This window comes from Microtus pennsylvanicus, chromosome 9 (genome assembly GCF_037038515.1).
Source record: "Microtus pennsylvanicus isolate mMicPen1 chromosome 9, mMicPen1.hap1, whole genome shotgun sequence".
NCBI classification, from domain to species: Eukaryota; Metazoa; Chordata; class Mammalia; order Rodentia; family Cricetidae; genus Microtus; species Microtus pennsylvanicus.
Window position 1 is genome coordinate 43643612 of NC_134587.1, and position 21428 is coordinate 43665039.

A 21428-nucleotide genomic window follows, 5' to 3' on the forward strand; every position below is an offset into this window, starting at 1 on the left:
GGCACCTCTGTTTGGAAAAATACCTACCAGGTGGTGGCCAGCAGCCTGGCCAAAGGTGAAACACCAGGGTGGGGGGAGGACCAGGAGAGGACAGATTGGGAAAGAGCGCTCCGAGTACGGAACTGTTTCTTTAAGGCTTTTTTGTGGGTTCCCCTCTTTATCCAGACCTTCGGGAGTGTCTATCATTACAGAAAGCAAGAGGGCAGAGGCAGCTGTGAACTCCTTTTACTGTGGGCTTGCAGCCATCAGCCACCCTCGGTGACCAGCTCCCACCCGAGTCCCTCCTCACAAGGACCGTGAATACAAACAGAATAGTTCTCTAGAAAACAAGGTTTCTGCTCCGCCCTTTGTCCCACCCATCCCTCAGACAGTGAGTTCCTCTGTCTCCAGGCCTCCTTGGGGGCCTGGGGTCTGGTGAGTGCAAAAAAAGAAAGAGAGAGAAAAGAAAGAAAGAAAGAAAAAAGATACAAAAGAGAATCAAGTCAGCGACTAGAGTTGTAGGCAACTGGAGTTCCGGGTCTGCTGGCTGGTGGAGCCAGACAGAAACAGGCGCTGGGGTGTGCGGAAGAGGGGTGTGTGTGTGTGTGTGTGTGTGTGTGTGTGTGTGTGTGGCAGGACCTGCGGGTGTTGGGATGAGCAGCGTTTCTCCCCAGTCCCTGTCTCACCGCCAGCAAAAGGGAGAGGGGGGAGGAAGAATGAGGAGAAGAAGAAAGCAAAGAAACAAAGGAAAAAGGAAAAATATAGTGATGTTGGGTCATTAAAAAAAAATCTGAAAATCGCAGCCCGCCGGGCCAGGGCTCCACAGCGCCCCCTGTGGGCGGTGAGGACAGTGTCGGAAGGGGCCGGTGAGCGTGGGCGGAGCAGGGAGGGCTGGAGGACTCTGCGAGTAGCACCTGGGAGCAGCTCGGCCGCACCCGTGTCGCCGTCGGGCCCGGGACTCCCGGACCCCTAGAGCGGACTCAGCAGCCCAGGCGGGCGGCGAGCCCGAGCAGCAGCAGGCATCCGAGCAGGGTGTCTGGGCGCGGGGCGGTGCCTGGCACGCGATCACAGTCCGGGCCACCGTCGTCAGCGAGGTCGCAGCGGGGCTGCTCGCAGCGTACGCCGGTGTAGCCGCGCGGGCAGGTGCAGCGCTGGTTCTGCAGGCAGGTGCCGCCGTTTTGGCAGAGCAGCTGGTCGTCGTCGCACACGTTGGCTGCGGACCGGAGGGGACAGTTGAGCTGAGAGGAGGGACTGAGCTTCTGCAATGGGGCTCTGGGAACCCCCGCCCCCCGGGTGGAGCTCTCGAGGCTTAGGACGCACACCCTGCTTGGTGGGACCCTGCCCCTGCCTGTTCACCGTCGGTTAGCCCAGTTCCTCCCCCGGCAGCGGTGAGGCCCCCCAAGAGCACCTGCTGTCTGCCTCCAGAACTTTTCCTACTCTGCTGCGAGTACCTGGAGCGCTCTCCCAGGCTATGTCCCTTGGGTCTCCCCCAAGCCTTCATTTCTTTAGAGCAACCAACTCAGCCAACTCCAGTCAGCTCCCCTTCAACCCCCAGTTCTCCCTCCTTGCTGGCTCCCACTTGCCATGGACTCCACCCACTGAAGACCCGACAATACCCACTTGAGCCTCACCCACCCACTTTGAACTCCTTCATCACGCTCTTCTTGCTGCAACTAGAATAGCCCACCCCAGTCCGCAGCAGACCCATGTAGACCCCCTCCCACCATTCTGGATTAGTCCTCCAGCCTGAAGGCTCCACTGTCAGGGAATGGTCTACTCACGGTAGCATCCCTGGCGCCAGTAGTGCGTGGGAAGGCAATCATCGCACTTGGGCCCCACCGCGCCCTCCCGGCACTCGCAGAAGCCTGTCTCGTTGCACCGGTCATGCACAGAGCCGATCTGGTTGCAGTTACATTCTGAGGAGGAGCAAGGGCGTGGGGCACGTGCAGTCGGAAGGGCAGCGTTCAAATAGGTTCTGCCCCAGGCCCAATCTTTATAGCTCTTGTTTATATCTCTGTTAGCTCGGTCTCTGTGCTCCCTGGCCATGCTCCCCACAAGAGAGCTAATGGCTGGGCCTCAGTGGGGACAGTTGGGGCATCCACATGGCTAGAGAAGGCTCTATAGTTTTTCCTCTCCTGGCCTCCAACACCCTTTTCCTCGTCCCACTGTGAGGCCTCAGTCGTTCCCATCTCCCTCTCTGGACAGCTGAAGGGGGCTGAATGCCCCCCCCCCCCAAGGCTGGAGGAGGAAGAGCAGCCAGAGGCTTACCTCTGCTCACTGCCTGCCCTAGCTGGTTTGGGGGGAGGGGAGTGTGTGTGTGCACGCGTGACTGCGTGTGGAGTGTGTGTGTCCCTGACCCCTAGTTCTTGAAGCCCAGTGCTTGGCCTGAGATGGAGGCACAGACAGACAAGAAAAAGGGGGCACCTCTAATCAGATCAGAGGCCTTGCCCTGTCCCTGCTGCTGGCCCTGTGTGACACTGGCAACACAATTCTGTTTGATCACTTTAGAGCTGATGGAATTATCTGCAGGCCTCAGCCATGATCCAGAGTGACAGCTCCAGCTTCGCAGCTGAGCAGGCCAGGTGGTGCTGCTGGTGGGGGATGGGCAGTGGTCCTGGTGGGGGATGGGCAGTGGTCCTGCTGGCTGCTGGTTAGGATCCAGGCAGCTCATAGCCTGAGACCTGGCCCCTGCTGGAAACAGGAAATAGGCAATCCCGACTGCCCTTCTATGCTACTGGGTGTCATTTGGGGGCTATGGGTTTGCCTTTTAAGGTCTGTCCCCTGTCCAGGCCCAAGGAGCACCTTGGAACTTCTCTACCAAAAAGCCAGTGCTGGGACAGAACACGAAAGAGTGGGCACCTACGACGGCAGGCCCAGCTTTGCAAGGCTGACTCTGAAAATTTGAAGGGCAGTTTCAATAGCAGGAGAGATATAAACCATTTGGCTAGCCCACCCCCCAACTTTCTGGGGTGCCCAGAGAGGACAGGGGATGGCAAATGTGCACAAGCCTTTGATTCTAACTAGTGCCTGTGTTTGTTTCCAGCACCCACAGTCACAGCAGCAGATCGAAGGGCTTTGGTCCCCTAGAGATTCTCAGATGAGGAGGGCCTCACTCTGGAGGGTCTGGATCTCCCCAGGTGGTTCCTCCCCAAGGGTCCTGAGACCCACCCCTGCCACTGCCACTTACCAATGCAGACATTCTCGTCGTCCAGCTCCGCAGAGCCATTGCGGTAGTAGCCTAGGCGGCAATGCTGACAGTGCTGGCCTCGAGTGTTGTGTTTGCAGCTGACACAGGTCACCACGTTCAGGAAGTCGATGTAGCTGCAGCGGTTGGAATGGCCGTAGCACTCACAGTCTGGGCCAGCCAAGTGGGAGAAACACCAGTGGTCAGTGAGCATTTGGGGGAAACTGAGGCATACAGAGAAGGACATACCCAAGAATACACAGGGAAGGTGGGTGGAGGCATCTTTGGGAGAAGGATTGGAAAGAGGCCCCCGATCAGGATATGAAGAAGCTGACTCTGCTAGCTTTGAGTCCCCGGGAGGCCCGTGGGTAGGGTCATGGAGGCCAGGGCATGCTAACACCTGACCAGCGTCAGAGCAGACTGCTGTCTGAAGGATGCCCATGAGCTGGGGCTGATTAGCAGTTGATTCATGCAAGGTAGGTGGGGTCGTGCTGCAGGCCGCGTTTGCAGAGGGCAGTGCCAGGGTTCCATGTTTGCCATGGTCCCCTCAGGGGCCTATGGATGAATAGAGTCATACACAAATGGGGACGTGATGGAACGGGACAGAAAACCTTCCTCCCATGCTGCTTTGGAAGAGAGAAACTGACCGCTGTCCCTGTCCCTGCAAGTCCCGCGGGACTCCTTACTAGCCAGAATTCCCCACAAGCTTGATCGGCTCTGTATGGCTAGTTTCAGCAAGACTCTGGGAATCATCACCTGACTTTCTCTGGCCCCAGTCCAGTTTTTGAATCTCACGCACAGTTCAAACCAAGGAAAGCTCCCTCTGAGCCATTGTGGGGCCATGCACAATCCCTTCCACAAGTGTTTTCGGTTTTGTTGTTTTGAGACTGGGTCTTAGGTAGCTCAGCCTGACTTGGACTCCGTCTGTTGCTATGGATGACCTTGAACTTCTGACCTTCCTACCGCCACCTCCTGGGGTTGCTCCATACCCAGTTAGTGCCTTGCTGCAGCTCCAGCCCAGGGTCTATTCCTGTGTGCCAGGCAAGCGCTCTGCTAACCAAGCCATGTCTCCAGCCTATCACACGCCGTTCTTTTCATTTTCCTGAGACAGGGTTTCTCCATGGTCCTGGCTATCCTGGAACTAGCTCTGTAGATTAGGCTGACCCTCAAACTCACAAAGATCGGTCTGCTTCTGCCTCCCTAGTGCTGGGATTAAAGGCGTGTGCCACCACTGCCTGGCGCTCCCCCTCTCTTGTGATGCTCAGGGTGGTGCTGATCTGGTCTCTATAGGATCAAAGTCACAGGAGACCCTGGAGAAATGCCTTTGAGATACATCTAGAGGAACTGGTGGGCCCATCCATGGTCTGCCTGACCTGTTCCTGACCTGGGTCCTCCAGAGACACCGAAGAGGTAAAGCATCTTCCAGATGCCCCCAAAGAGCATTGCCAGTGACCCAAGTGTCCCAGATTCCACTCTAACCAAGACAAGCCCCTGGGCCACACCTCCCAGGGGAGCCAGGTCAGGCTATTTGTGGCAGCTGCTTCTCCTGCCATGTGCCTGCCCACTGTGCCGGAGTTGGTTTCTGACTCATCCCCGCTTTCAGCTCCCTTGGGGCCAGAGAGACGCTGCTTAACCTTGACCCAGCTATTCTGGGAGGGTTCTCTGCATTGGCACTGGCTAGCTCTGTCTTGCCTTGTTTTTGTCCAGTGATTTGGGGAAGAGGCTAGAGGCACGGCCCGGGTCATCTTACCTTGAAATTCTTCAATGGGTATCACTTGAGGAGATCTGGGCTTGAGCTGGAAAAGTGTAGAGCCCTTGACTTGGGAGGGGACAGCAGCCGAGATAGGCACAGCTTAGAGAGACGAGAAACAAGTGCTTACACCTGCCATGGTCCATCCTCCAGGGCAAGCCATTTGTAACCATGGAGAAGCTAGACCAAGACTTCTGAGTGTCTCAGGCTGGCGCCAGGCAACCCTATCAACTTTTCACATTTGAGGCAGGGAGAGACCACATGGCCCTCGGGTGTGGAGTGAGATTCCCAGGAATGGAGTTCCAGGTTGAAGTACCTTGTAGCCATGAGTGCATCCCCACAGCCTCTGGTCCCACGAGGACACCTACCCATCTGCTGGACCAATCCCCAGACACTTTCTCCCTCTCCGAACCCCCTACCCTAAGGCATTTGCAGACACTGAGAGATATTTGGATGACAGAAAGCAAATATCACTGCCCTTCTGCCCTCTCCCTCTGTCCCCAGAACTCCCCTGGTCATCAAATTCTGAGTCTAAACCTGGCATTAAATACTGTATCTTGGGGCTGGAGAGATGACTCAGTGGTTAAGAGCACTTGTTGCTCTGGTAGAGAACATGGATCAGTTCCCAGCACCCATGTGTCAGCTCATAACGCTCTGTAACTCCAGTTCCAGCGTTCGAGAGCGTCCACACCCTCTTCTGACCTCCATGGGCACCAGGCACACATGCAGTGCGCATACTTACATGCAGGCAGAACACTTATACACACACAACTATTCCTAAATAGTTTTTAAGACTGCACCATCTTTCCTCTGAGGACTTCTTTCTGTTCCAGCTACGGCGGGTCCTTTACTGTCATTGGGTGTGACTTACAAGTGTCATTTAGTCAAGAATGCAGGCAGCCTTTCCCTGCCTGGAATCCCACCAGTGCCCAAACCCATTCTTAGAGGTGAGCATTCTACTATCGTGGAGAAATCAGCCTCTGTACTTCCTTCTAGGACTTTCTGGTCCTTTAGTGGGGCCAGAGCAGGAGCTGACTAGTGTATTCATCACCAGAGAGGATTGTTGATTGAGGGATGGACCTCTAGGATGTAAGAAGCTAAAGCGCCTATGCGCCCGAGTTGTGCAAGAAACTGTCAGCAGAGGGCGCTCAAAGCCTGGTTCATTCATCCCTGGGCTGGAGGGGCGCTTGAGGTGTTTGGATAGGGCAAGGACAATAGGGCTGACAATAGGTTATCTGGGGACAACTGAGGACAACCTTCCTTCTTGAAGAGACAAGCTAGCCCCTGAACATCCATATATGACTAGAGATGAGTCCCCTCCTCTCTTGGGTGTTCCCCCACAGTGGGAAAATAGTTCACAACCTCATATAACTGCTATTGTCCACTGTTAGGCTGTCTTTGCACCAGGCCTCTCCTGCCACCTTTATTTATTCATAGTCACCCCTATTCTGAGTCCTGTTGGCTGCCCAGGTGTCCTGGGACCCACATTGTGCGGAGGGAGAGGAGTGGTTCCTTCTCCAGACTCTGAAGCCCTTGGAGAAGGTTTAGCAATATCACTACTGGCTTCCAATAGGGGCAGGGCTGGGAGTTGGAGGTGAGGGTGGCCACCAGGTCCTTTTCCTCCTTGCTTTAACTCTTGAGTTCTCTCTCCCACTACTTTCAGTTCTTGGGGCCCCCTCCTACCCAGGCCCACCATATAAGCCTGGCACCCCTTCTACAGAGGAAGGGGCCCAAGGGTCTAAGATGGAGCTTCCAGGGTCTCAGCCCTAGCATGCCCCCATACCCATACCTTGTGTACTGGTGGACACCTGGGGCCAGAGGGAGCTATCACCAAGGGGGGCAACAGTAGCTGGCTTGGTCTGCCCTTGGGAGGAAGAAGAGAAGAAATCAAGTCATGTGAGGGATGGTGCCCCCACCCTCCCAGAGGCCCCTGTAAGAAGTGACACTACAGGTTCTGTCACCGTGCGTGGGCCAAAGGACCAGGCTCCATTTCCGCTACAGAGGCAGCGGCTATGCTATTGCAGCCTGCGGAGGAGATGCACACACAAACTTGAAGCCTGATGAGAGGAGGCCCCCAGGCCTGAGGCCCTGTGGGCTGGGGATAGTCCTTCCTTCGCTGGGACACTGCCTGCAAGGACTCTTCCCTCTTTGTGTGGTTTCTTTTACAACTTAAGGGCCAATCTGAACAAATACTGTGTGTGAAACCTTAGGCTAGTGCAGTGCTGTCGGACAATGCCCTGGCTAAGGAGGCAAGACATGTTGAGGAAGGTTCTAGAAGGATCTCCAGAGTGTCCTCCGATGTTTAACTTGCCTTTCTGATCACTGCCCTCTACCCTCTGATCCTTGGACTGAGGATCAGGGACCTCATCATGGCTCACCAACTCGCCCCCCCTCTTCAGTTCCCAGAGCTGCACACAAAGCAAGGAACATAGTCGGCAATCACTGACAAATTCAAAGGACAGAACTGGGAGAAGGTTTTGTGTGTGTGTGTGTGTGTGTGTGTGTGTGTGTGTGTGTGTGTGTGTGTGTGTTGGGGGGGGCATCAGGGAGGAGCTGATGCCTTCCCTTTTGGAAACGGATTACCATGGTGGCTGATGGAGAAAGAAAAAGAAATTCTACCAGTTAAAAACGGCAGGAGATTCCCAGCTGAGAGCCTGGAGTCTTTGGACATCAAATTGACATTAATATGGTATTCAGTGAAGAGACAAGGCCGCAGGACCCAAATTGGCAAGGGCTTAATTAAGAACCCTGGTAAATCCACCCCGAAGGCATCTTGCTTCTGAGCTTGGCTCCCCCCACCCGCATGAGGAGGCTGGGAAGGATTAGGGGCTTCCAGACAGCTTGACATTGGCAGGAGACAGAAACTTCTGGGACTGGGGTATCAAGGCCCAGCTGGGCTGTAGCCAAAAGAGGTCTGAGAACCTTGTAGATGGTACTGGGTCCAGGAAGAGAAAGCTTCTCTCTGGTTCTTCTGGGACACACTCAGGGGTCCTGTGTTGTGCGCCAAGACTAGAAGAGGATCCTTGGGACCAAGAGCCCATGCTAGTTATGTCTTAAAGGTTGGACCACTTCCAAACACTTGGGACTCCAGGGGCAGTAGCCCCAAGTGCAGAGGGGGCAGGGCAGGGAGTGAATGGAATCCGCCCCGTGTTCCAGCTTGACCTGTGTGTTTCCTGGGACCTTGGGAAGCTGTTTCTCTATTTTTTTTTAAACCAGCTTTATTGAGGTATAATTTGCATACCATAGCCGCAGTGGTTTCTTCCCAAGCTTCAACGCCCTCCTCCAGGGAGACTAGGAAGAGAATGCTGTGCAGCCAGCCAGACACCTGAATGCTACTGGCATCCAGACCAAAGGTATGCCAAATGTTCCAGGGACTCTGAGTACAGGCTTCAGTAGTCACACAGGAGCTAAGGATGTCCTAGATGAGATGGTGCAGGCTGCTGACTGTTACCTTGAAGCCACTTCCTCCCCTTAAAGCTCAGCCATCCAGCACAAGGCTCAGAATTGCAGATCTGACACTCACTGGGAGTTTGCTGTTGCAGCCTGGAGGATGGGCATGCCTGCTGCTCACTAGCAAAATCCTGCAGTCAGTCAGCCCTGGGCTCCAGGGCATGCTCATAACTCAGACCCCGTCCTAGAGCGACCTCACTGGGCTCCCTGTCTTCTCATATTTAGCTTCCAACTTCAGTCTGCCGTACCCAGTTTCCAAGTTGGTTCAAGGTCCCCCAGTATCTGGCAGCCAGTGCTTATCCCCACCCTGCATGAACCACTGGTCAGTGGCAGATAGAGCACCCCACCCCTTCCTGGTTATTTTTGGTCCCCTCTGTCCATCACAGGCTCAACCAAGTGCAAAGGTCTCCAGAGGCAGCTAGGCCTGAAAGCCCAGATTCCTCTGCCTCAGAGGGGTTCCTGGGAGCAGGAAGTTTCCTCTGAAAGGTTTCATCTCTGGGTTCAGCCCTCTGCACACGTCCCCGTAGAGAGGAAGGATTCAGAGAGAGCTGTGGTGTGGTCCTGGGAAGGTAACTTTCTCAAGGATGCCAAGGATGCCCTGTGCTGTAGACAGAGACAAGACTGAGTGTGGGGCTAATCCCTTCCCCAGCTGCTGGGGGAATCTCCATCCTGAGATGTCACCTGCCAGGGGTAAGAAGTGTCTAGGCAGGGACAATGGATGAGAGAGAAGAAAGGTCCGAGGAACAAGGAGTTGTCTCCATGTCTCCTCTGAGAAGAGGGGAGGGAGGGATATGTTACTGGGGCTAAAAAGGAGTTACTTGGCCAGCCTCTTGCTGGTACACTCTGGGAAGAGGAATCTTTTTAGATTCCCAGCATCTGCAGTGGGCTAGACCTGGCACTCCTTCCTCAGATGAGTCCAGAGGGCACACTGGGATCCCGTGCCACTTGGATGCACCAGGGCTGCTTTGGGAGGGCAAACAGCCATCAAGTCTATAGCGCCAGGTGTAGCTGCTGTAGTCACTGCTGCCAGCCAGGAAGTCGGTCTGGGCCTAGCTCTGCTCATGGGTGTTTAGGAATCTGCTTCCTCTCAAGGCTCCTCCTGCCCTGATCTCCACTAATCCGGCTCTGTTCTTCCCCCTGGCTAGCAGCTGGACTGAGAACCCAGGGGGTGGCCAGGTAGAAACAGAGCCTGAGCCATCTCCATGGATGGATTCCAGAGCATGTCTGGGTAACAAGGCACCGTCTCTTACTGAATATCTGAGTGGACTTGCTGCCATGGGCACCCTCCTACAAGGTCCCCTGTCCCCTGGGCTACACTGACCTCTGGGTTCTTCTTTACAACATCTGGAGGAACAAGAAGATTCCGGGAGCCTCAGTGGTTGCCTTAGCTAGGATTCCCTGGCTGGGATGGTTTACTGAGATGGCCTGGGGACCCCCTCAGCCAGTGCTTTGATGGGACTAGATTGCTAATAGTTTCTACTCTAAGAAGCAAGCGTCTGCTCTTCCCTGGGTGAGGGAGGCAAGAAGGGAGAGAGCAAGCACCCTTGGGTGTATTCTTATACCTACCTGTGGGCTGTGGGATTCTGGGGGCTTCAGGGACTTGGATGGTAGATGTGGAGGGGACAGAAGTGATAGGACCCCTCTTTGTGGCCTCAGTGGCCATAGGGGCTTTGGACGCAGAGTCTTTGATAGACCTGCTGGTACCTGGCAAGACACGGAGAAAGCAGGAATGGGTGGAGTAGGGGCCTCCCAGAGAAGTCCTCACTTACTCTGATGTTGGGGGCAAATACCAGTGATGTTTACAGAGTCCAGTTTCTCTCTGCCCACTAGCATCTCAGATAGGAGCCAACCTGGCTGAAGCAGGACAGGCAGGCAGGGTGTGTCCCCACAGAAACACGGTGGAGGGTGGTGAAGTCCTTGGAGACATCCACGAAGCTCGGGGTCTGCCACAGTTTAACACTGACAAGCCTTCCCTACTGACTCTGGAGTGGGTACCTCTTTTGGGGCAGGAGGTGAGTTTGCAATGTCTAAATAAGATGCTACAGTGCCCTGCTTTGCATAGCCACCTGGCTCCACTAAACGCTTAGGAACACCATGAGGATGGGAGTCAGCAGGTACCCACATCAGACCCCCCCACATTGTTCTTGGGGCTTCTAAGACACCTTCACTCTTGCAGATGCCCCTTCCCAGCGTGACATTCCCTGACATCCAGAGTTTGTCTGGGATCAGAGCTTGTCCCCTCCAGCAGGCCTGGAGGAGGTACCAAATGACCAAACTTGGGACAGACACTGCTACAAATAGAGAAAAACCTTATCCTGGCTGTGTACAAAGGGCAGAATGGAAGTCTGTCCACCCAGGGGTCAGGGGACCACAAATGCACAAAGGCCCTGTTCTTCTTCCAAAGCAGCACGAGAAAGCTCCTAGGAGACCTGGGGTGAGGTGGAGAAGCAGTTGGGTGTGAATAGATGCAGGGGGAACACGGGCCAGGCCCGGAGAGACAGAAGCCCGTTCCTGTCCACTCTGAAGGTCCAGCCCCAGAGTCCTGTACTAAGTGTGGCATACTTACTGCCAAAGGCGGAGCCTGCAGCAGCACCTGTAGGGCACAAGAGGGTAACAGTGTTAGACCCGAGACCTGGCCACCGTAACCTGGCACAGGACATTGTACAAGGCAGGGGAACCCACAGAGGTGTCATCCAGTCCCACTAAAGGGAAGGAGACTTAGAGGGCCCGAGAATCTGCTAGGTCAGGGGCAGCTGTTGGGCCCACAACCATTCTCACGATTCTCACCGCTGACTGTCCCGAGGCTGTGCTTAGTCCATTTTTCAGAAGGGACACGGTGACAAGCATTCCCTACTATTTAACCACAACTTTCAGGATCCCTAAGTCAGGACAATGTCCTCATGGACACCATATCACCAGGGAATGGAAGGTGTGACCTGCTGGGAGAAGGGCAGTGTGAGAGGCTGGATCCCATCTCCCAGTGTTCTGTGCCTCCGTGGGGACGTAAACCTGAGGCTGGACTAACTAGTGATGTCACCATCCCCGAGTAGAACTGTCACAGTCACAAAAGGAGGGACTCAGTCACGGCTTTTCCTTGGTGGTTCCGAGGACTTGTGGGGACACTGGGCTGGGTGGGGCACTGGGTGGTTCTCCTGATCCCTATTCCAGTCTTTACCTACACACCCGGCAGGTACCATATGCCTGAGACATAGACGAGCTTGGGAGTGTGGGAGCTGAGGGCAAGGACTAGGTGCTAAGAGTGGGGTGCAGAGGCCGGGTGACCTCAGAGTTTGGTCCTGGGGGTAAGGAAGGCACAGGGACACAGTGGAATGATCCAGTCTCAAGAGACTGGGTGTAGAGGACTTTGGCTTTGGGAATAGGGAATGGTGGAGGGAAAGGTAGGGTGATTTCACAGGGGAGACTGACAACTTAGGGATTCACTCCCAAGGCTTTGAAGTAGGTGGGCACGTAGGAGGGGTGCCCCTGTGATTATAGAGGAGGTCCCAGAGAGGAGGTAGATAGAGGGAAGTGGAGGTGACGTGGGGGAGGGTTCCTAAAGCAGGGAGGAGATAAGACATAAAAGCGACCCTGGGGTCTGTTTGTCTGGTGGGCAGGGCATGGGGACAGTGGCTCTCTTAGGTACTCTGCAGGTAGGAGTTTTGGTCCATGATGATGGAGGTGACAGGTGGGAGGCTGTGGAAGGAACCAAACAGAAGTGGTGTGGTGGGGTATGGCTGTAGGAGAGATGGAGGGGAGACAAGCCCACCAGTAAGAGGTAGCAGCGAGGACTAAAGGAAGGCGCGGGAGACGAAGAGATGTGGAGAGGCACCCAGGAGGAGGGAGCTAGATGGGGGCAGGCCAGCAGCCCGCCAAGCCCCCTCTGTGCCTTTGAAGACCCCTGAGTGCCTCGCGGTGCTTGGCAAGTCATCCCTTCAAAGGCTTGTCACAGCGCTGGCTGTAGCCCACGCGCGCCATGCCTGTCACCGTCTGCCTTGCCGCAGCCTTCAGCTTTGATCAGTATAAAGTCACATGAATCTTTTAGGGGTGAGGGAGGGTGCCCGATGGGACATGTGGTTTGGGAACCACATAGACCCTGGCTTTGTCGCTGGGTCCCATGTTGGCCGGGACTGGCTGTGGAACCAGGAGGGCACTGGGCCTTTGGGTGCTCATCTGGGGGTGGGGGGGTAGTCATGGCACTCCCAGGGTATTGCAAGGGCTCAGGGAAGCCACGTGTAGCCACTGGTCCTGGCGCAGCCTCAGTGTGGAAGAGGTCATTTGATACATTTCAGGGGTCTGCGAAGCCAGCTCAGGCTCTCCTCTGCTTGCAGCCCAGAGACTTGTGGGAGCTGTGATTCCATGAAGCCTGTTCTTGGGGTCCCCCACACATGAGGATCTCTCAAAGAGTGCTCATGATACAGACATGTGTGAGGAAACTCTCACGTGGCTCCCCTTGATAGCTGAGTGAGGTGGGGACGAGACCGTGCTGAACAGGGGCTCAGACAAGAGTCTCCAAGGACACTCCTGCCAGATGTGAAGGTTAGTACTTGACCGCCAGCAGCGGGGCTGGAGGTTCAGTGCCAGATATGTGATATGCTGCATGCACCCCATAACCACTGATTGTTAGGGGGCATTCACTGTACCTGCTGTCCTGAATCTCCACAGGTCTCCCACCCTGCTCTCAGGGTGAAGAAGGGTGGCAAGATGCTGAGAAGCCCAATGGGGGTGGCCTGCCAGCACCTAGGGCTGACATGGAGGAGGGCGGCTGGAAGGTCAACATGTGTGTGTGTCCACGCCAGCTACCCCTTCCTTTGTGTGTGTGTGTGTGTGCGTGTGCATGCATGCGAGTGCACATTTGAGCCACAGTCCTGGGGTACAGGATGAGGATCGCCACTGGGTTGGCTACATACGTACAGGCATTGGGAGAGCCATGGGGCAGCGGCAGGTAGGAGCCAGCTCGCCAGGCCCGTGTACGGAAGTTCTTCTTGCACTTGCCACAGTCAGGGCCCGTGGTGTTGTGTTCACACTCGCACTGCAGACTGCCCTCGCGCACTGTGCACAGGTTGGCGTGCAGGTTGCATTTGCACCTGAGGAGACCAGAGGATGGGGAAGGTCAGCGAGCTCCAGGGCGGGCCACTTGGCCTCTGGTGAAGGCAAGAACTCAGGAGCAGGAGTGGCCAGGACTGTGCTGGGCCGCCCTGAAGGGACTCAGGAGATCAGTCGTTCATTGCGCACTCAGACTCTCCTTCAGGACAAAGAGGGCAGATGCCCACTCCCGTGGGTCAGATACCTTTTCCAGCCAGGGGCGCGCTGGACCTCCTGAGGTTGGTTCTGGCTGCCCTGCATGGATTACTGGACTTCTGTTCTTAGGTGGAGAGAGACTCCCTTATGTCAGATGGCTCGGCAATTTGACCACCTGAACTCCTTTTTTATATTAATTAATTAGTTAGTTAATTAATATATTATTTATATTTATTATTATATTATTTTTGAGACAGAGTTTCTCTGTGTAGCCCTGGCTGTCCTGGAACTCCCTCTGTAGACCAGGCTGGCCTCGAACTCACAGAGATCCGCCTGCCTCTGCCTCCTGAGTGCTGGGATTAAAGGTGTGCACTACCACCGCCTGGCTTTTTAAAAATTTTTTTTTTTTTGGATTTTTCAAGACAGGGTTTCTTCGTAGCTTTTTGGTTCCTGTCCTGGAACTAGCTCTTGTAGACCAGGCTGGTCTCGAACTCATAGAGATCCGCCTGCCTCTGCCTCCTGAGTGCTGGGATTAAAGGTGTGCACTACCACCGCCTGGCTTTTTAAAATTTTTTTTGAGAGAGCATCTCATATAGCCCAAGATGGCCTTGTACTAACTACATAGCCAAGAAGACCTTGAACTTCTGACCCTCCCAAAGCCACCCTGACAAGAGCTAGGAATAGAGGTATTGGCTAGCACATCCATTTTTAAAAGTTAAATTAATTCAACGTGTGTGTGTGTGTGTGTGTGTGTGTGTGTGTGTGTGTGTTTGTGTGTGTGCATGCAAATGTGTGGAAGACTGGGGATGACACTCGAGTCATCAAGTTTGGGGACAGGCTGAGCCATCTCTCTGGCCCCACAGCATTGGGTTTTTGTTTGTTTGTTAGTTTGTTTTAGTGTTTTGTAGATTAAACCCAAGCCTTTGTGCTCACTAGATAAACCCTAGGCCCGCTAAGCCACACCCACATTGGCGCTTAACTGAGGTGGGCGGACAGGTGACCAATAGCCAGCCACACCCCAGCCGCTGCTGTTCACAGAGTCCTGGCTGAAGGCTACAGACCCAGGCACTGAGGGTGACAGAAAGAACCCAGCTCCTCAGCCCCGCCAGTTCACCCACATATGTATTATTCATCGTTTATTCAAATATTCACAGGCAGCTCATCATTGTGCAAACTGGTAAATAAAGGGAAAACAATAGCATGGGTTCTGCTGTCTTCCTTAAGCTATACCTCAGGGTAACCTAACACCAAAGGGGGCATAGTCCTGTTCATAGCAGCAGCTCATGGCAGAAGTGGGGGTCCCTAAGAATGGAGGGCTTCAGGCACTGAGCCATGACTGCCCAGAACAACACAGATGACGCAGACAGGAAGGGAACTTTCTAGATCGTTCGCCGCTGGAGCAGAACTTGAATCAGACCAGATCTGGACCAGAAACGCCCAGGACAGAACCACACGCTGAATGCCACTGAATGTGTGGGCTGCTGATGCAGCCACACAGTGCAGACGTGCATCTGGCTCATCAGTAGATGGGTGACAGAGGGTGAAGGCTGCTACGGAGGGAGGGGACCCCAGCAAACCCTGGAGGGACTTCAAAGGCTCGTCAGTCCAGGGCCAAGTAAGCACTTGACTGCGCCTTGGTGGAGACACGCTCAGAGAAACGCCAGGTGCACCTAGAAGGCACATGGCAGTCGATGCTAAGGGTGTTTGTGATTTTACTGCTTCTCAGTTGTCATGATGCTGCACACTGGTTCTCAACGTCTCTGTCTTCTAGAGAAATCCAGAGATACTTGCAAGTGCAGTTATGGGACTGTTGAGCGTGGCTTTTGGGTGAGAAAAAGACCACACAGTAGAGACTCTAAGGAAAAAGAAGACCTCAGATAGTGACTGGAGGAGAAGGCTCTCTTTGTGTGAGTGGGGATGGGGAGTGGGAGTGGGAAGCTCTTCACAGCCCAAAGTTAAAGAGAACTGGGCATGATGGTATGCCCCTGCAATCCCTGGGGTTCAGGAGGCCAAGGCAGGAGAATCTCAAGTTCCAGGCCAGACAGGGCTAGAGAGCCTTTGTCCAGAAAACCAAGACAAATCAACAAAATTAGTGAGGCATGGGGAGGCAGGCAGGTCATGTGAGCACAAGCTTGCCTTGTCCCGAGATGGACAGACTCCCAAGATATATTGTCAATATTTGGAAAAGGTAAATTGCTGATTTGCTGATTGGAATCTTATTTTTATTAAAATATGCAAGGAAAAATTTTTATAGGGCAATGTAACATGGCAGGCTCTGAACTGGGAGTTAAATAAGTAAGTTAAACAATTGGCAAAGAAGATAGGGGTCCCTGCTCTGATGGGCACCAACTAGGAGATGCTAAAAATCAAAGGAAATGATGAGTGGGCAGTGGCAGGGGAGGGGAGACAGAATGGAAGGACGAACAGTGCATTGGGATGGAGGAACTGCCCCTTATATTGTGATGGGGGCATGTCAGAACTCTAGGGAACCTTCCAAAAGCTGGACGTCAGCTAACCGACGTGCTCACAATGGTAGCAGCCGTACCACCGAAGTGTGAGGTGGTGAGCATGTCACCCACGGTAGGGAGGGGGTACCCGGGAGCTGGGGCTGCCTTCCTGCCTGTCTGCAAACCTGTTCTGTAAACAGCACTATTAGTAAACGAGGGTCCCTGCCTACCTCTTCAGTTATGCTTGCCAGCTGTTGTGGTACCCAAAGAAGAACTTGGGGGAGCAGAAAAAGTTTCCAAGAAGAACATTGCCAAACCCAAATCTGAAGGACAGTGTAGAAGGGGGGAAACTTCTAGAAAAAGCAAGAGCATGAGGAGATTCCTGGGATGGAGAGGAGACTCATATGGTAGTAGTTGGGGTGCCCTACTGAGGCACAGTCAGTTAGTTGACAGTTTACAGCACTGTGGCTGCTCCGGGCACATGGATTCATCTGGGGACTAGAGCCAAGGCAGGAAACCAGCAGCACCTTGGGTCCCTGTCATACCTGGTGACAGCATCGTCCTATAAAGACTATTAGCTGGGATCTGGGGAGTAGCATAGCAGGCCCTGGGTTCTATGCTTAGCACGGTGTTGGGGATTATGTATGCTGAACCGTTTTCTCTCTTTATGTTCTCCCCCCGCCAGTTGGGGCTGGGTGATGCTCTGTTCTCATACCCCATCCCTCATATCCTCCCTGGAGGCCATCACTTCTGGCCTCCTTATATCCATTGCACAGCCAACGCCCCTTGGAATTTCAGCCTGGTCAGACCCTTCACCATGCCTTCTTGTCTCTGCCTGTCTCTCCCAGTGCCTGTGTTCCCTGACTAGGAACAGGGATCAGCAGGGGGGAACTTCTGGGGCAGTGATGTGGGAGGCAAACCCCACCAAATACCCTCTATCTGCTGGGCTATCCAGGCTGCCTGCCTTCCAAGGCCTTTTGTATTCACATCATCCTGATCTGTAAGGGAATTAAGGTACAGGAGGTCCCACTGATGGTGCTTTCTCCCTCAGTGTTTAGACTTTATGATAGGCAGAGGTGGTCACTCTGTTTACATGCTCATATAGAACTCAATCATCTTTGCCAGCTATTTGATGGTTTGTTAAAAGACAAGCTTAGTGTGCAGCGATTCTATCCAACCATGAGCTAGTGGGGATGCTGTAAAGTGCTTAAGGTAGGCCACCTAGGCTGTGATGTTCAGTCGGTGAGGCTTCATTGGTGCACAGCTCCACTGCAAATTAAAGTGCTATACATTCCAGGGATGGAATATCACACAGCCATGAAGGAACGTGTCCAGGACTATTTCCAGCTGCAAGGACTATGCTGAGTGTCAGGGCAAAAGGCCACAGTTTCCAAATGCTCTCATAACACCCTCCACTGTCCCCTTCCTGAGGGGACACGATGAGACCGTGGAGCCAGTATCCAACTCCTTGGTCACTGGGTTCACGCAGGATAGAGCATGGATAAAGGAAGACACCACTTCACTTGGTCACAGTGAAGCCCCCATAGCTCAGTGGGGAGCTCATGCCTGGAATCAGCACTGAGGCAGGAGGACTGCCATAAGTTTAAGGCCAACCTGGGCTATGAAGTGAGTTTCAGGTCGGCCTGAGTTACATTGTGAGATTCTGTCTCACCTTTTTCCAAATTACACACACACACACACACACACACACACACACACACACACACACGCACACACACATACTGTACCCTAAAGCCCAAAAGAAAGGCAAGTGGTGGGGGGAGGGGCAGGATTACAAATGATTTCTATTTTCTTCTCTGTCAGTTTTCCTCTCCAGACCTAGTCTTGTGTCTCCCAAGCCTCCAACTCCCTATGTAGCTAAAGATGACCCTGAATCTCTGATTCTCCTGCCTCCACCTTCCTCCACCTTCAGAGTTCTGGGTTTACAGACCAACATTACCACCCAATTTGCAGTGCAGGGGAATGGAACCCAGTGCTTCATGCATGCCAGGTGAGCACTCTACCAACTGAAACACATCCCAACTTTTTAGGCCCTCTGAGTTCACACTGCCACACTCTTTGGCAGAGCAGAGGATTTGGGGGTGTATGGCAACACTTTCCAAATGATCTTACAACATGAATCACGTATGATGCACTGGTCCAAACCCTTAGAATTAGGATTAGACTGACCTGTACATCGCTGTGGGGATTGTCTTGAGTGTTAATTGTTGCAGGAGGGATCCATACAGTGGGCAGCAGCATTCCCTGTGAGGTAGGCTGTATAAGGAAGCTAGCTAAGCACGAGCCTGAGTGAGCCAGCAAGCAGCATCCTCCATGGCTCCTGCTGGACTCCTGTGGCTCGGAGTGAATTCTGGTTGGAGGTAACTTTGTGTGAACTGAGAAAAGCTCCACTTCATGTTTGGACTTCTCAGAATGAACTGTGACCTGGAAGCCAAACAAATCGTTTCCTCCCCAGGTGGCTTTAGATATGAGTGCTTTAGCATAGCAACAGAAAGGGAATCAGGACAGATATGTGATGGTAACGTCAGCTGTCAACCTGACTGGGTCTAGAATCCCCTAGGATCTCTGGGCTGCCTGTGTGTGTGTGTGTGTGTGTGTGTGTGTGTGTAGGGGGTGAGAGGGGACCTGAGCTTAGCGTGCATTCATCTCCATCTCTCTCTGCTCCTGACTGTGGATGTGACATGCCCAACTGTTTTAGGGGAGCCTTGCCTTTGTGGTCGTCATGGACTGTCCTCTTGAACTGTGGGTCAAAATAAACCTCTTTCTTCCTTCCTTCCTTCCTTCCTTCCTTCCTTCCTTCCTTCCTTCCTTCCTTCCTTCTTTCTTTTGTTTTTGTTTTTCAAGACAGGGTTTCTCTGTGTATCTCTCTGGCTGTCCTGGAACTCACTCTGTAGACCAGGCTGGCCTTGAACTCACAGAGATCCTCTGTTCTCTACCTCCCGAGCGCTGGGATTAAATGTCGCCACCACTGCCCAGCAAACCTCTTCTTTCCTAAGTTGCTTTTGTCAGTGTGTTTTATCACAGCCTCAGAGGAACAAAGACAGATGTCTAGCCTGCGTCGTTTACACACCCTGTCCTCATGCAGCTGGCTCTGCCCTGTGCTGACCTAAGGGGTGGAGCACGAAGAAGCCAGCTCACGCCTCCAAAGGCACAGAGGTGAATGGCAGGCGCTAGCTAGCATGGTAGGTTCTTCCTCTTGGGAACAGTGGGCCCCAGGAATCTACGGTGTCAGAAATTCAAGTAAAAAAAAAAAAGAAATTCACATAAAAGAAGGTTCCAGGCCTGAGCCTCTTTGGTCAAACAAGCAGTAATGTCCCAACACCCCCAACAACCCAATTCACAGTGCACATTGCTACCAAAGTCCCTGACGAGTACTTAGGGAAAGAAACCTGTTTGACTTTGACAGAAACTTGTTTGCAAAATGTATATGACCTCCAAAGGTTTCCTTTTTCTTTTGAATTCTTTTTTAACACCCTGCTGAGCTAGCTGGAGAGGAAACCCAGTTGTAGAAAACCAGGAGTGTATTCCACACCTCTGGCCTGAGGAGGGGATATTTTTAGATACCAGCTACGTAGAGAAAAGATTGCCGTCAACTTTGGGTGATAACATTGACCTTGGCTTATTAAAAATGCATAAAAGATCAGTTGGGTCTGAGAAGCAGATTGTGTCCATGCTAACAGGAAGGCTGCCGTTAGAGCCCAGTGGCCCGAGGGGCTCGGGAGGGGAGTGGCTTGCCCAGGGCCATGCTCAGGCCCCACCCTGCCAGTCCCAACTCTGCCCTGTCTTCTGCTAGAATACAAAAGGTACCCTGGTCTTGACTGTGCCAGGAGGAGCAGGAGAGCTGCTTTGGTTGTCACAGGGGAGGCTGCCCAAGGACTATTGGTCTGTACCACTCCAGCCAACGGCAGGGGCTCCTCCTTCTCCTGACGTCACAAGTATGAATGGTATTGCCTGTACTGGGGTGGTGGGGTGTGCTTCACGGCTCTCCATCTCCTTCCCTCTCTCCCTACCTCTACCTCGCCTGAGTCCTGACCTTGCTGTCCTCCGGGCCTTTGCACGTGCTGTTCCCTCTGCCTGGCCCCTGCTGCCAGGCTCTTTCCCCTTTTCCAAAGCTGACACTTTGAGGCAGAGATCACAAGGTGAACAACAATGTCACCTCTTCCAGGAGGCATCTGTCAGCACCATTTCCTATCAGCCCGGTTGTGCCTCAGTGTCATCCCCCAAACCCCACATCCACAGCTGCGTCCTCTAGGGGGGTGCTGGAAGCAATTCAGGGAGATCATGCGTGAGAGGTTAAATGGTAGCTGTAGCCCTGCTTACGCTAGAATACACGTGCAAAAGAATGAAGCCCGTTTTCCAGTTCCTGCACCCCAAAGCTGGAGACCACCCCAACACCTACTTACAAATACATGAAATGTAGGGTATACAGAAAATAGAAGATTATTCTGTCATAAAAGGAAGGAACTGCTGCTTCGTACTGCACCTGGATGAACCTTGAAAATGCTACGCTAAGCAAAATTAGCCAGACACGTTGTGTAAGTCAGTTCCCGCTAACTGTCCCTAGAGGCCAGTCTGCAGAGACAGAAAGAGGACTAGGGGGAGATGGCTGGGCTGATGGGGAGAGTGGGACTGTGCACAGCAGGGTTTCCTGCTAGGGGCTGAAATATCCTGAAATTGCTCCATGTGTTAGCACATGCCTTTAATCCCTGCTCTCTGGAGGCAGAAGCAGAGGCAGGAGGATTTCTGTGACTGCCAGAGCAGCCTGGTCAACATAGAATGTTCCAGGTCTACATAGAGAGATCCTCTCTCAAGGTGGGTGTTTCTTTTTGATGGTCTCATATAACCCAGACTAGCCTCAAACTCCATAAGTATCTGAGGTCGAAAATTTTAACTTATGTGTGTTTATTTTGTGTGTCAAGTCCACTGAGCCCTGTGCAGGTCACCAGCTTCCAAAGGCCAGGGATCTCCTTTTACCCAGGGATCAAACTCGTGCTGCTAGGCTTGGTGGCCAGTGCCATTTCGCCAGCCCTCTGTGAACCATGTTTTAAGCGAGTGCATGCATGGTGTGTGAATTCTCTCTCAGCAGAACTGAGAAGAGAGAAGGAATCGCATGGTTGAGTCAGGTGAGTGGCAGCAGCCCCAGAATTGGCTCAATAGCAATCCAACATTCACGAGAGGCTCGCGCACTCTGGCTTTCAAAGGTTCTGGGTAAAGACAGAGGGCCCTGAAGTTCCCACTTTGAGTGAGAAGCCCTGTGAGTTCTTTTGCATATTTTCCTCCCTCAAATATGCAGACCTGGAAACTGAGGCCTGGGAAGGCTATGGAAGTTCTGAAAACCCACAGTGGCCCAAAAGTGGTA

The 21428-nt window shown here is 53.3% G+C and overlaps 1 protein-coding gene across 4 annotated transcripts in view; it reads right to left on the minus strand.

The window, feature by feature from the left end:
- Positions 1 to 210: 210 nt before the first annotated feature.
- Ntng2 (netrin G2) overlaps positions 211 to 21428 on the minus strand; it is a 65197-nt gene continuing 43979 nt past the window's right edge. For 3 of the 4 annotated variants that reach the window (XM_075985618.1, XM_075985617.1, XM_075985619.1), the window contains exons 5-9: positions 13275 to 13447; positions 10930 to 10956; positions 3167 to 3334; positions 1761 to 1895; positions 211 to 1192 (exon numbers count right to left, since the gene is read on the minus strand). In XM_075985618.1, the coding sequence (XP_075841733.1) occupies positions 960 to 1192; positions 1761 to 1895; positions 3167 to 3334; positions 10930 to 10956; positions 13275 to 13447 (736 nt within the window). In that variant the 3' untranslated portion in view covers positions 211 to 959. Of the gene's footprint in view, positions 1193 to 1760; positions 1896 to 3166; positions 3335 to 4913; positions 5016 to 6702; positions 6778 to 10929; positions 10957 to 13274; positions 13448 to 21428 lie in introns of all 4 variants that reach the window. The other variant, XM_075985620.1, reaches the window with a different exon arrangement.